The sequence below is a fragment of the Artemia franciscana genome, chromosome 1, assembly GCF_032884065.1.
Source record: "Artemia franciscana chromosome 1, ASM3288406v1, whole genome shotgun sequence".
NCBI classification, from domain to species: Eukaryota; Metazoa; Arthropoda; class Branchiopoda; order Anostraca; family Artemiidae; genus Artemia; species Artemia franciscana.
The window spans coordinates 45,041,209-45,054,713 of NC_088863.1; the positions used below are offsets into that span (position 1 = coordinate 45,041,209).

A 13,505-nucleotide genomic window follows, 5' to 3' on the forward strand; every position below is an offset into this window, starting at 1 on the left:
TAATTGCAAGAAGACCGTTGAAAGAGAAATTTCTAATTGTAAAATGACTGAAGAACCTACAATGGCAACACCCGAGGAAGCTGCTCAAAACGAATGTATTCAAGCTAAAGTAGCTGAGTTGGTAAAGCGTTATGTTTCAGGTTCTAGGTCCGAGAGGCTCCAGGTTTGAACCTTGGCTTTAGCATTAATACAAAAGAAGAAAAAAACTAAAAAAGGTAAAAACTACAAAAAAAACTAAAAGGAAAATATAACTATATATATAAAAATAAGTTGTCTGTCGGTGTGTCTGTCTGTCAGGTGACGTCATGTTTCTGTGTCGACTGACGTCATGAAGCTAGTTGTCGTCATTTTTGCTATGACGGTGACGTCATTAACGGTATTTAAGACATTTGTTCACGGAAAAATGTTTAATTGTAAAATGACTGAAGAGCCTACAATGGCAACAGCCGAGGAAGCTGCTCGAAGAGTTTATGCCAAAAAACTTGCTGCTGATAGAGAAAGTAAGAAAAGAAAGCGTTCCGAGGAATCACAAGAACAGCAAGAAAACAGGCTTGCAGCTGATAGAGAAAGTAAGAAAAGAAAGCGTGCCGGGGAATCACAAGAACAGCAAGAAAACAGGCTTGCGGCTAAAGAACGCAAAACCGCGCAGTTAGATGAAAATCCACCTGGACAGCGAGAGTCAAAACATATCAAAACTGAAAATGATAGCGATGATGATTGGGTTTGGGATTTTGACTTGGATAAGGTCATCAATGCCTACCATATTTAAGTTAAAAAAAACAAAGGTTCGTCGATATGTACTTCATAGTGACGCTGAAAAATAAAGAAGAAAAAGAAAACTGAAAAAAGAAAAAACGTAAAAAACTAAAAAAAAAACTAAAAAGAAAAAACACTCAAAGAGAAATTATAGACCGGGACACAAATGACGACCGAGACAGAGGGAATATAAGTGACGACCGGGAACCTCAAAGAGAAATTACAGACTGGGACATCCGGACAAATCACGACCGGGACACAGGGAATATAAATGACGACCGGGACACAGGGACACAACTACACTCCCAATGAATTCCAAGAAAATAATCTTAACCAATTTTCAACACAACGGCTTGCAAGGAAAAGACTCAAAATATTTAAGTACAGTCCAAAAACTCTTTGGATTAGAAAAACTCATTGGATCAGAAATATCACATGACGGGATTAACACAGTGTAGTAGTGCTGAACTTCTGGCGATTAGTTTTCAATCAAATCTGGCACGTTTGACAAAATACATGGTTATTCTGAAACATGTGGGAATGATGGAAAAAATATTGAAAGTATTGTTTTCCATTGTTTGGCTGGTACACACCCAACGAATTCCAAAAAATAATCTGAACCAATTTTCAACACAGCGGCTTGAAAGAAAAAGACTTTCAAAACAATTAAGTGCAGTCAAAGAATTCCTGATTTGACCAGACGGATCACATGACAGGATTAACACAGTGCACATGGAGTTGAACTTCTGGTGATTAGTGTTCTGTCAAATCTGGCATGTTTGAAAAAATACACGGTTATTCTGAAACATGTGGGAATGATAAAAAAAATATTGAAAATATTCTTTTCCCTTGTTTGGCTGGTAGACACCCAACGAAGTCCAAAAAATAATCTGAACCAATTTTCAACACAAAGGCGTGAAAGAAAAAGACTATCAAAACAATTAAGTGCAGTCAAAAAACTTCTGATTGGATCAGACTGATCACATGAAAGGATCATCTTCTGGCGATCACTTCTGGCGATTAGTGTTCAGTCAAATCTGGCACGTTTGAAAAAATACAGGGTTATTCTGAAACACGTCGGAATGATAGAAAAAATATTGAAAATAGAAAAATAAACTTTGAATTGGCTTTAAAACAGATAAAAGGTAATAAAGTAGTAAAAACCTAAGCAACAAAAAAAACTCAAATTTAAAAGTAAGGAGCCAAGTGAGTCAGTTGCAGACTTTTTTAACAAGAGAAATTAAAACTCAATAATCAAAAATCAATAATCATTTGAAGGAATGTCTCGCCCTCGGCACCTTTACAAGGAAACTGTCTCATGTTTTCAAGTTAAATTTCAGACACGCTATGAAAATATATGGGATCTATATACTATGGCTGGTTCTCACTCAAGCCAGTCGCATGGTGTGTCGTCAATTCAGATGGTCGGTAAAATTCCCTACAAACATATATTATAAAATCACAGGCCTGCAGCAAGTCCGCTGATTCAGACGCATTCCATACGGATGGTCAAACTGCAGAATGAATAAATGAATCAATGAATGAACTTTATTATCCGTAAAAGTATAAAAAACACAAAGTACGGAGTATTATAAATAAACAAAAACAAAAACGATAAAGAGCAAGAAAAAAAAATTCAAACTAACAAAAGACAACATGGACTAATTAACCAGTATCAGTATGGAAAAAAGGCTGCAGAGGGTCGTAAACGTGAATAAAGTAGGTAGTCTTTTTACATAAATCATCACTGGAAGAACGAATCCAAGAAAGTATATCTATTAAACCAAATCGAGTTTTTTCTGTTTTGGTACCATTTAGGAAGCCGGAGGAGGATTTTGCGATATCTGAAATAAGCCGCACGTAGAGTATGGGGATTTTTCTTACGAGACAGATGAGCCATGCCTGATAAAAACCCAAAAGCACAGGGGTGCAATAAGCGTTATAAATCATACACAAACCGTTGCGGTTTTAACGGCTTTTGTTTGGGGATATTTTTCCGTAAGCGACGCGTAGGTTTTTTACGGCTTGATTCACTAGGGATGAAAAGGTAATGGAAAGTGTTGGACCGTAACACAGACCAAGCCAACTAACTAAAGAAGAACATGGCAGAATTGCAGTCCCAGCAACGAATGGAGCAACCGCATAAGGGTTATTAAAACCAATAAAATCGCATTTAGACGCATTAACTGACAGTCCAATTTTAGATAGCTCATTGGTTAATATAGTAAAATTGGAAAGCAATCCACAGCAAGTCCGGGCAACAAGAAGAGCGTCGTCTGCATATGCAACAGAAGACAAACCAATATTACCGTAAGAAACGGAACTTTTAAGGGGTCGCAGGTACGATGTAAGCACACATGTAAATATACTAGAAGACAATACAGCAGAAGTTGCAACCTATCTATTTCTAGCAGCAGTTTTCACACCATGAAGTGGCAAAACTATGAGACTAAGTCGAAAATTTTCTGAGAAAAAAGGAATGAAACAAGAGCTAAGAGCTCATATGGCACTTGTGACGAGACCAGAAGAGTCAAGAGTTCATATGGCATGCGCTCTAGCAAAATTATAAGAATCAATATATTAATTTAAAAGAAAAATGAGAGGCTTGATGTTGGTCGAAATTTTAAATAAGAGCTCTGAGACACACGGTCCTTTTAAATATCAAAATTCATTAAGATCCGATCACCCTCTCACAAGTTAAAAATACCTCATTTTTCGAATTTTTCATCTCCCTTCAGCCCCCCCCCCAGTAGGTTGAATTGGGGAAATCAACTTTATCAAGTCAATTTGTGCAGGTCCCTGACACGCCTACCAATTTTCATTGTCCTAGCACGTCCAGAAGTACCGAACTCACCGAAGCACTGAACCCCCCTAAGCCCCAAGCACTGCTCCACAGAAATCTGGTTCAGTTGACGAGATGACAAAACTTAAACACTAATGTCAGAAATATAAGCCCAAATTGACTACAGTATGCAACATTTAGCACAAAACAAGGGATTTTAGCTCACTGTCGACCAGTGAACTGTGAAATAATTTCAATTTTCTTTGTTACATAATTTTTAAACAAGAATTAAACCAAGTGTTAATAGTACTATAATTTTTTTTCGTCAAGAACAATACCTTATTTCATATCCAAAAATAGGGCATGGAGCTATATCTGAGTTTACTCTAAATCTAAAGGGCGATGTTTTCTTGTACATTGCCAAAAGCACAGACACACAAAAGCTATATCTGAGTTTGCTCTAAATCTAAAGGTGATGTTTTCTTGTACATTGCCAAAGCACACACGCACAAAAATTTCCTGTCAAAGGTAAAGTATTTGAAAAACAAGTACATTAAAAGTATCTTAAGTAATAAGTATTTCGTAATGTTACTTAAGTATCAAGTAATAAGTACACCCTAGAGTTTTTACTTAAGTACAAGGACAAGTAATGGAAAATTTTACTTAAGTAGTACTTCAAGTAGAAGTACTTCAAGTAAGTGACAGCACTGGTATGAGCTCTAACAAAATTCTATGAATCAATAGATTGATTTAAAAAGGAAAATAAGAGGCTTAATGCCGGTCAAGATTTAAAATAAGAGCTCTGAGTCACAAAGTCCTTCTAAATATCAAAATTCATTAAGATCCGATCACCCACTCGTAAGTTATAAATACCTAATTTTTTCTAATTTTTCCTCTACCTTTTGCCCCCCAGATGGTCGAATCTGGGAAAATGACTTTAACAAGTCAAATTGTGCAGCTCCCTGACACGCCTACCAATTTTCATCGCCCTAGCACGTCCAGAAGCACCGAACTCGCCAAATCACTGAACCCCTCCCCCCAACTCCCCCAAAGAGAGCGAATGCAGTACGATTCTGTCAATCACGTATCAAGGACATTTGTTTATTCTATCCACCAAGCTTCGTCCCGATTCCTACACTCCAAGTGTTTTTCCAAGATTTCCCCCTCCAAATCCCCACAATGTCAAAAGATCTGGTCGGGATTTGAAATAAGAGCTCTGAGACATGAATTTCTTCTAAAAATCAAATTTCATTACGATCCAATCATCTATTCGTAAGATATAAATACTACAATTTTCATGTTTTCCAAGAATTCCGGTTCCCCCCTCCAACTCCCCCGAATGTCACAGGATCTGGTCGGAATTTGAAATTAGAACTTTAAAGCACAAGATCCTTCTAAATATCAAATTTCATTAAGATCTGGTCACCCTTTCGTAAGTTACAAATACCTCAATTTTCAAAATTACCCCCCCCCCCAATTCCACCAAAGAGAGCAAATCCGGTCCAGTTATGTCAGTCACGTATCTTAGACAGGTTTCTATTCTTCCCATCCAGTTTCATCATGATCTCACCGCTTTAAGTATTTTCTAAGATTTCCGGTCCCCCCAACTACCCCCCCCCCAATTACGCTTGATCCGGTTGAGATTTAAAATAAGATATCGGAGTTACGAGGTACTTCTAAATATGAAGTCTCATGAAGATCCGATCACTCCTTCGTAAGTTAAAAATACGTCATTTTTCTTATTTTTCAGAACTACCCCCCCCCCGCAATTGAGCGGATCAGTTCTAATTATGTAAATCACGTATGCAAGACTTCTGCTTATTTTTCCAACCAAGTTTCATCCCAATCCCTCCAATCTAAGCGTTTCCCATCATTTTAGGTCTCCCCACCCCAAACTTCCCCCAATGTCACCAGATCCGGCCAGGATTTAAAATAAGAGCTCTGAGACACGATATCCTTCTAAAAATCAAATTTCATGGAGATCCAATCACCCATTCGTAAGTTAAAAACACATTTTTTCTAATTATTCAGAATTAACCCCCCCCCCACTACCCCAAAGAGAGCGGATCCGTTCTGGTTATGTCAATCATGTATCTAGGACTCGTGTTTTTTTTCCATCAAGTTTCATCCCGATCCCTCCACTCTAAGTGTTTTCCAATTTTTAGGTTTCTCCCTCCCAACTCCCCCCCCAATGTCACCAGATCCGGTCGGGCTTAAAATAAGAGCTCTGAGCCACGATATCCTTCTAAATATCAAATTTCATTGAGATCCGATCACCCGTTCGTAAGTTAAAAATACCTCATTTTTTTTATTTTTTCAGAAATACCCCCCCCCCAACTACCCAAAAGAGAGCGGATCCGTTCTGTTTATGTCAATCATCTATCTAGGACTTGTGTTTATTTTTCCCACCATGTTTCATCCCGATCCCTCCACTCTAAGTGTTTTCCAAGTTTTAGGTTTCCCCCTCCCAACTCCCCGCCCCCATCACCAGATCCGGTCGGGATTTAAAATAAGAGCTCTAAGACACGATATCATTCTAAACATCAAATTTCATTGAGATCCGATCACCCGTTCGTAAGTTGAAAATACCTCATTTTTCTAATTTTTAAGAATTACTCCCCCCCCCCAACTACCCCAAAGAGAGCAAATCAGTTCCGATTATGTCAATCATGTATCTGGGACTTGCGCTTATTTTTCCCATCAATTTTCATCCCGATCCCTCTACTCTAAGTGTTTTCCAAGATTTTAGGTTTCCCCCCTCCAACTCCCCCCAATGTCATCAGACCCAGTCGGGATTTAAAATAAGAGCTCTGAGACACAATATCATTCCAAACATCAAATTTCATTAAGATCCAATCACCCGCTCATAAGTTAAAAATACTTCTGTTTTTCTATTTTTTCCGAATTAGCCAGCCCCTACTCCCCCCCCAGATGGTCAAATCGGGAAAACGTCTATTTCTAATTTAATCTGGTCCGGTCCCTGATACGCTTGCCAAATTTCATCGTCCTAGCTTACCTGGAAGTGCCTAAAGTAGCAAAACCGGGACCGACAGACCGACAGACAGACAGACCGACAGACCGACAGAATTGGCGACTGCTATATGTCACTTGGTTAATACCAAGTGCCATAAAAAAGGATAACATTATTTAGGTACATTACTTTAAGTACACATATGTTATTTGTCCCAGAATAATGCAAATATTTGAAGCTTAAATCACTACGTGTTAAATTGTAATTGCCAAACTAAAACTTGTTTGAAGTTCTTATTTTCTTGAGAAATTCTACAGCTCATTTTTGTTTATACTAGATATATACACACTGTTTAGGGGGGGGGGTGCATTCTATGTACATTTTTCTTTTTTGCAGTCACAATGGGGAAAGAAAAATTGTTTCCCAAACTATGATACGTGACTGTAAAGTACTTGTTCGTATTGGACATTGGTTCAAATGGATCTCTTCTTTCTAATTCTTTTACCACTGGTTGAATCTGTTTCATGGAGGTCACTGAAAATAAATTAATTTTGTTGCGAGTTTTTACTGACTATACAGGGCGCCCATTCGCGACAAATTAGGGACAAGATCTTTTATCATTTTTTCGTTATAGTACAAAAATTCATGAAGATTTTTTAATGTCTTGGGAAGGAAGTTGCCACCTTGGCACTTCCCCAAATTGGTGCCCCCAGCGTGAATTATTTATATATGAATGGCAAATAAACAACAAGGGAACAAATAAGTTAAGATACATTTTTTTATCACAATAGTCAAAAGTGTGGTAATCAGTTGTTCAAGGCCAATTAGTTTGTGATCTTACTTTTTATCTAGTTTCATAAATATTGGGGAACTTTAGTTTGAAGTTTGTAGGTTTCGAAGGATGCACAGAAACATTGGACTCTCACCAAAATTATTCAAATAGTCCACAGAATATACGCAATTACAGAAGAAAAGTCTGAATATTTGGTGGATGTGATGTTGGTCAAAGCCCTCACCCCTTTTGATCAGTATTTTTGTTCAAAGCAATATAATGAAATGATTTGAAATGATATTATAATATATTGGCTTATACTTTTTTTAGCTGCGAATAGACTTTTACGATGTGAGAATGCTTCTTCCCCGACAAGGTTTTTGTCTTGATCAGTATCTGCACATAAGCGGTTCAGTGAAACCAAATGGTATAGAAAAATTATGTGGAAGAAACCCAGACCAGCACAGTGAGTAACATTTGCCCTATTTACTAACAGCACGAGAACAGTGTGGGACTAACGCTTGAAAGCCAGTTTGAGAAAAGTAAGAGTCAAAAAACGTCTGCCGTGTAAAATTAGAAAATAATAGAAAACCTTTTGTTTACTTGTCATAAAAACAAGTTTTGAAATAAATACCTCAAAATGAGAAAAAAAATATAATCAAGTAATAACAAAGAGAAATTTTTTCACCCCCTATACAGTAATATGAAAAATAGTTAAATAGCAAAAGAAAATTAAACTATTCAAAATGACATAAAGCAACAAAATACAAAATAAAAGGCTTTAAAAGTCTTATACATACTGGTGGTGTAACGTAACTGCCTAGAGTGCTCTACATTTCAATTTTTCTCGTCAAACACATAAAAAGAAAATGAAACTATATCCAATCTAGTAGGGGGGAGGCATTTTTAATTATTGTAATTTTTATATCTTGTAACAGATTTAAAATGCTTGTACCACAATAACGCTTGACTGTCACAAAGTTCAAAATTATTAATAACAATGCAAATGCCCGACTTTAGTGTAAAGTATAATCAATTTTTGTGGAATATTACAATAAGTACGAAAAGTAATTTATTTTATCGCAATCCAATAAGGAGATAAGTGGTGTTTTTTTAAAGAATATACAGACTCAAAAAAGTTGTCATCCATATATAGTAAATTCCGGTCCACCGTCTGTAACCATAATTACTCACAAGCTTGGGGACCTATCACTTTGAATGAAAAATTTATGAGTAAGAATTTTACAAGAATTGCAAATAAGCACCATGCTGAATACAGTCTGTCGGAATCAATCTAGAGGGTTTCCCCCTTATCAACCTCTCAATCTTTATCATAAAGTTTTTTAGTGCTTTAAACAATCTTCGTTTTCTGGTTCAATGGCCCTTGGTTTCAATAGTTGTTCTAAAAAATTGGGACAAAAAGTCAAACTTCAGTTTAAAGAGTGAGGGATTGAGGAGAGGAAATCTCCCCTCATATACAAAATATCTTCTGTTTATTTCAAGTTTTGACATTGCTCCTTACTTTTAGTTGAAAAAAAGCTAGTTGTTTTTGTTTAAAATCATTAATTTCCCAAATCATGCGCAGGCCAAAACAAGTTAAAATGCGGGGCACTGGCCCATATACTCCCCATTTCTTGCTAATTGTGCATATTAATAATTGTTGATTTATTGTTAGTGTCTTGCTTTTTCAGTTTTTCTGCTTAAGAGAAAGAGAAAGAAAGCAAAATTTATTTTCGTCTCATACAAAACTAAAACACATCTTTTACAAAATGCTGCCGTACCAAGAAAACTTTACAGTTTTATAGACCTGCGGCAATAACAAGTAAAATTATACATTCCATCAAAAATCACAACATAACCATAATTAATTCAAACTTCAAATCAATCTCTCTTATATAAAAAAACAACACATTGTTTAACCCCTCCCCCAACAAAAAAACACAAAAAAGCACCAAAAATCGCCCTATACCACATTCCACAGACTCCTTCCCAGCCATCCCACTATAAAAAATGATTTTTTTTTTTTTAATGAAAGCAGGTGTTCAGCCATCTTAAAACTCACTGGCAACTTATTCCAAATAAGCAGACCTATATATCTTACCGTAAATGCTGATCTAACTGTACCTGTTGACTCAATTCTATTTCTCGTTTCATAATCACGCACTTGGTATCCAAACAATAAAACTTCTTAAAAATTGCAGGGACTAGATCATTCATACACTGATAAACAATTACAGAAGCTTGAAAACTTATTTGTCCAACATTTAACAGATTGAGTGATTTATAACAAGTACTAGTTTCATGGACCTCTTTAACATATTTACCAATAATCATAATCGCTTTATTTTGAAGAACCTGCACTCGCTTATAATCTGTAAAAAAAATTGCTAGTCCAGATAAAGCAACCATAAGCTATATATAGGTAAATTAATGAATAATAAGGTGTAAGAAGAATCTTCTGTGGCAGGAAACTTTTAAAACGTCGAAGTATGCCCACAAAAAGAAATAATATGTTAGATTGCAATTTTGGAAAAAATAGAATATTTAGTTAACATTTTCGATGAACAGTAATTTTATTGGACTTCTTATCTGCAAGTTCTAAAAGATATTGGTGACAACATAACCTTCAGACTCTTCAGCTTTTTGGCAAAGTTGTACATTGCTGCCATGAAGAAAAAAAGTTTGAAGAGTATAGGAACTTAAACCCATGGTTTACTTTATATTTTAGTGAAAACGTATATTAACTTCTTTAGTCTCTTTGCCTGAACTTAAAAAAAGAACACGCCTTCTTTAAGGTCTATTGTGCATGCTTAAAAACGTACAAATGATCAAGGATTGATTTAAAAAAGCAAAGTCGGTACTTGTGTATTATTCAGAACACACTCAATAAGTGAAGTTAGGTTCTTTGGTGAAACAAACTACGAAGCGAAAATCCGGTTTCATAGCCACAAAGAGAGAACTCAATTTAGTTTGCTACGCATAGTGATAGAAGATATAATGGACAAAGCATGACTTTATACTCTCGCGATACTTATACTATTAGCTTTATCAAAAGTTTGGACTATATATTTGCACATTAGGGGGGGTGGTGGCATTATAACAAATACCTAACTTAACCTAACCTAACCACTTCTATATATAAAATATTTAATTAAAATGTACCTGCATCGTAGTTTGTTTCACGAAAGAATGTGACTTCACTTATTGAGTGTGTCCTGAATAACACACAAGTACCGCAAAGTCTTCTTTACGGAAGTGGAGAGCGAAGTTGACACATAAAATGTACAAAAATTATTGCTTCACAGATTGCAGAAGAGATACCTACAAAACTAGCTTAGAGAAACTGATTCATGACATTTTCAATATCAATTAAATTCTAAACTTAATGTTTTACCAAATTTCCTGCTCCTAAAAGTTCATCTTATTTCTTTCGAGTTTTTATTTCCAGTAAATAACTTTTGTTTAGAATCCTGTAGATATTGGAAAATCTCAAGTGTCTGTTTCTAGAATTGTAGATATATCCTGCGTATTATGTAATTTAGTAATTATTGCTTTTTTGCTGGATTTAAAATTCAACTTTGCTCTTTACTTTCGTAAAAAAACTTTTTTTTAAAATTAATCAGCCATATACAATTTATGTTGACAGTGCTATTTTAATACTATGTTATCTTAATAGTACTGATTCCGTAAAATTTTACAGTAAATACTACATCTTTTTGCCTGCAATCCAAGTTATAACTGTTTTCAATTTTTACCGTTGGCGACTTACGATATGAAAAATTTGTGTTTCTTTTAAAATAGCGAAAGACTGAAACCACCAATTAGATGTAGTTCCGAAAATATCTAATATGGTCATTATCGACCAAAAGCAACAACTCAAGAGGACATCATAGACAAAATCTATTACAGATGATTTTCACATTAAACGTTTAACATCATATAACTAAAACATCTCCCGCTCTGGGCGATCTGTCAAATCAGTTTCATAATATTCTGTGCTTACGCAATTTAGCCGGAAAGAGTTTTCACCAGCTTTCACCAGATATGTTACGTTAACCGTGACTTTTATATTTGATTAAAAAAAAAGATTTTTTAAATGAAAGTAAGGAGCGACATTAAAACTTAAAACAAACAGAAATTACTCCGTATATGAAAGGGGCTTTTCCTCCTCAACGCCCCGCTCTTTACGCTAAAGTTTGACCGTTTCTCTTAAAACAGTAAAAAACTTTAGCGTAAAGAGCTAAATTTTTTGGTCACTTAAAAAGGGCATTAAAACTTTTAAGTTCTGTTAGAATGAGCCCTTTCGCGAGATTCTAGGACCACTGAGTCGATACGACCATCCCTGGGGGAAAAAACCCAAATAAACACGCATCCGTGATTTGTCTTCTGGCAAAAAATGCGAAATTCCACATTTTTGTAGATAGGGGCTTAAAATTTTTTCAACAGAGTTTTCTGATACGCTGAATCTGATGGTGTGATTTTCGTTTAAGATCGCATGACTTTTAGGGGGTGTTTCTCCCCATTTTATAAAATGAGGCAAATTTTCTCAGGCTCGTAACTTTTGATGGGTAAGACTAAACTTGATGAAACTTATATATTTAAAATCAGCATTAAAATGCAATTCTTTTGATGTGTCTATTGGTATGAAAATTTAATTTTTAGAGTTTCGGTTACTATTGAGCCAGCTCGCTCCTTACTACAGTTCGTTTGAAAAGTCCTTTCACACTCAGCTAACTCAGCGATTTTTGGTCACCGATTGATTCTGTGTTTGCACTCGTTTGACTCCGGTTTCTTCCAAAAAGTTAACAAAAATGTTGCCCATTAAACTCGTTGAGAACATTGGATCTTTACCAAAGAAGCTCAAGAGAATTAATCGTAACTCATCAAATAATCATAACTTTTCAAGTGACTACTCATCAGCCTTAATCCTGTGATCGTTTAATAAGCATTATCAGAAACAAAGCTTTTAGCGTTGCCTATAATAAAGAGCCATAAGGCTTCAGCGTATTATGTCTTTTGACCCCAGAGACATTTCATATGGAAGGGTGATTGTATGAACTTTGGAGGAGGTTTAATTCGATCGGATATTGAAATTTCTATTACCCTTATGAAGAATAAAAAGTGATCGGAGGGGAACCGTGCCCCTTCCCGCACCCTTTTTCTCAAAATAAATATGATCAAAATTTGAGGAGGATACTGAGGAGCGATCGGAGGGATCAACCCTGTCCTTGTTAAATGCCCCCTTCCCTCAACACTGGTAAGATTTTGGAAAAGCCATTTTGTTCACAATATTAAAAAGGTCTAATAACTATGATTCCGGGGATATCATGTCCTCCACTGCACTGGATCAAAGATTTTAAATTATGCAATTTGCCTATTGTTTAGATGCTGGATTTATAAATAGGAAAAGGGAATATTTGATTTTTGGTGTGTTTAAAAAGACTAAGAGTATTGAGGTGAAACTTCAGGGGATAATGAGGGGTCTGTTAAACTAAATCAAAATACACTATGTGCATCCTGTTTATCAAAAATCGTATATGTAATATCTTAAGAACGGCTGAGGGCATTTAGTTGCAACTTTCAGGGCATATTGAGGGGGATGTTGGAATGTATTTGTAGGTCAATAAACCTTTTACCATGCCCTGTCTAGCTGTCCTTGCAGAAAAGACATCCGGTTAAAAATTTCAAATAGCCATCTTGTTCAAAATAGTCTAAACGGGAAATAAACATGCCCCCTGGGATGAAATAACCCCCAAAAGCATCTGGGGCAAAGGCTGTAAGTTAAGAAACCTGCCTGGTGTTCATATATAAGGTTGGTTACTGGAAAAAGGGGCATGTTAGATCCGGAATCTCCAAAAAGTTTTAAGATAAAATTTTCAGAAGAATTTCGAGAAGGTGTTAAAGAGTGACTAGAGGGCAACCGGCCTTACTCCTATTGCCCTCTTTGATGCCTTCTTAACGCTGATAAAAATTTTGAAAAGCCATTTTATTCAAAACAGTTATAAGGTCGAACAATTATGGCTTCGGGGATGCTTATATGAGACTAGCTGTAGGGGTAACACTTCGAACCACCCCAGCACCTAGTTGGTGGGGACGCTTCACGACCCCCCCAACCCCCCCCAACCCCCCCCCCCCCGCCCCACGCGCGTAAGTCGTTACGCGCTATATTAGTTACACGCCATTGTAGTTGTGTCCCTGTGTCCCACCTGTGAACATAGATAGAT

General features: G+C 36.2%; 1 protein-coding gene across 1 annotated transcript in view; it reads left to right on the forward strand.

Moving 5' to 3' along the window:
* The window catches only part of LOC136030288 (uncharacterized), a 73,025-nt gene that overhangs the window by 38,565 nt on the left and 20,955 nt on the right, over positions 1–13,505 (forward strand). Inside the window, exon 4 of the mRNA XM_065709156.1 lies at positions 7,612–7,747. Coding sequence (XP_065565228.1) covers positions 7,612–7,747 — 136 coding nt within the window. The remainder of the gene's footprint in view (positions 1–7,611; positions 7,748–13,505) is intronic.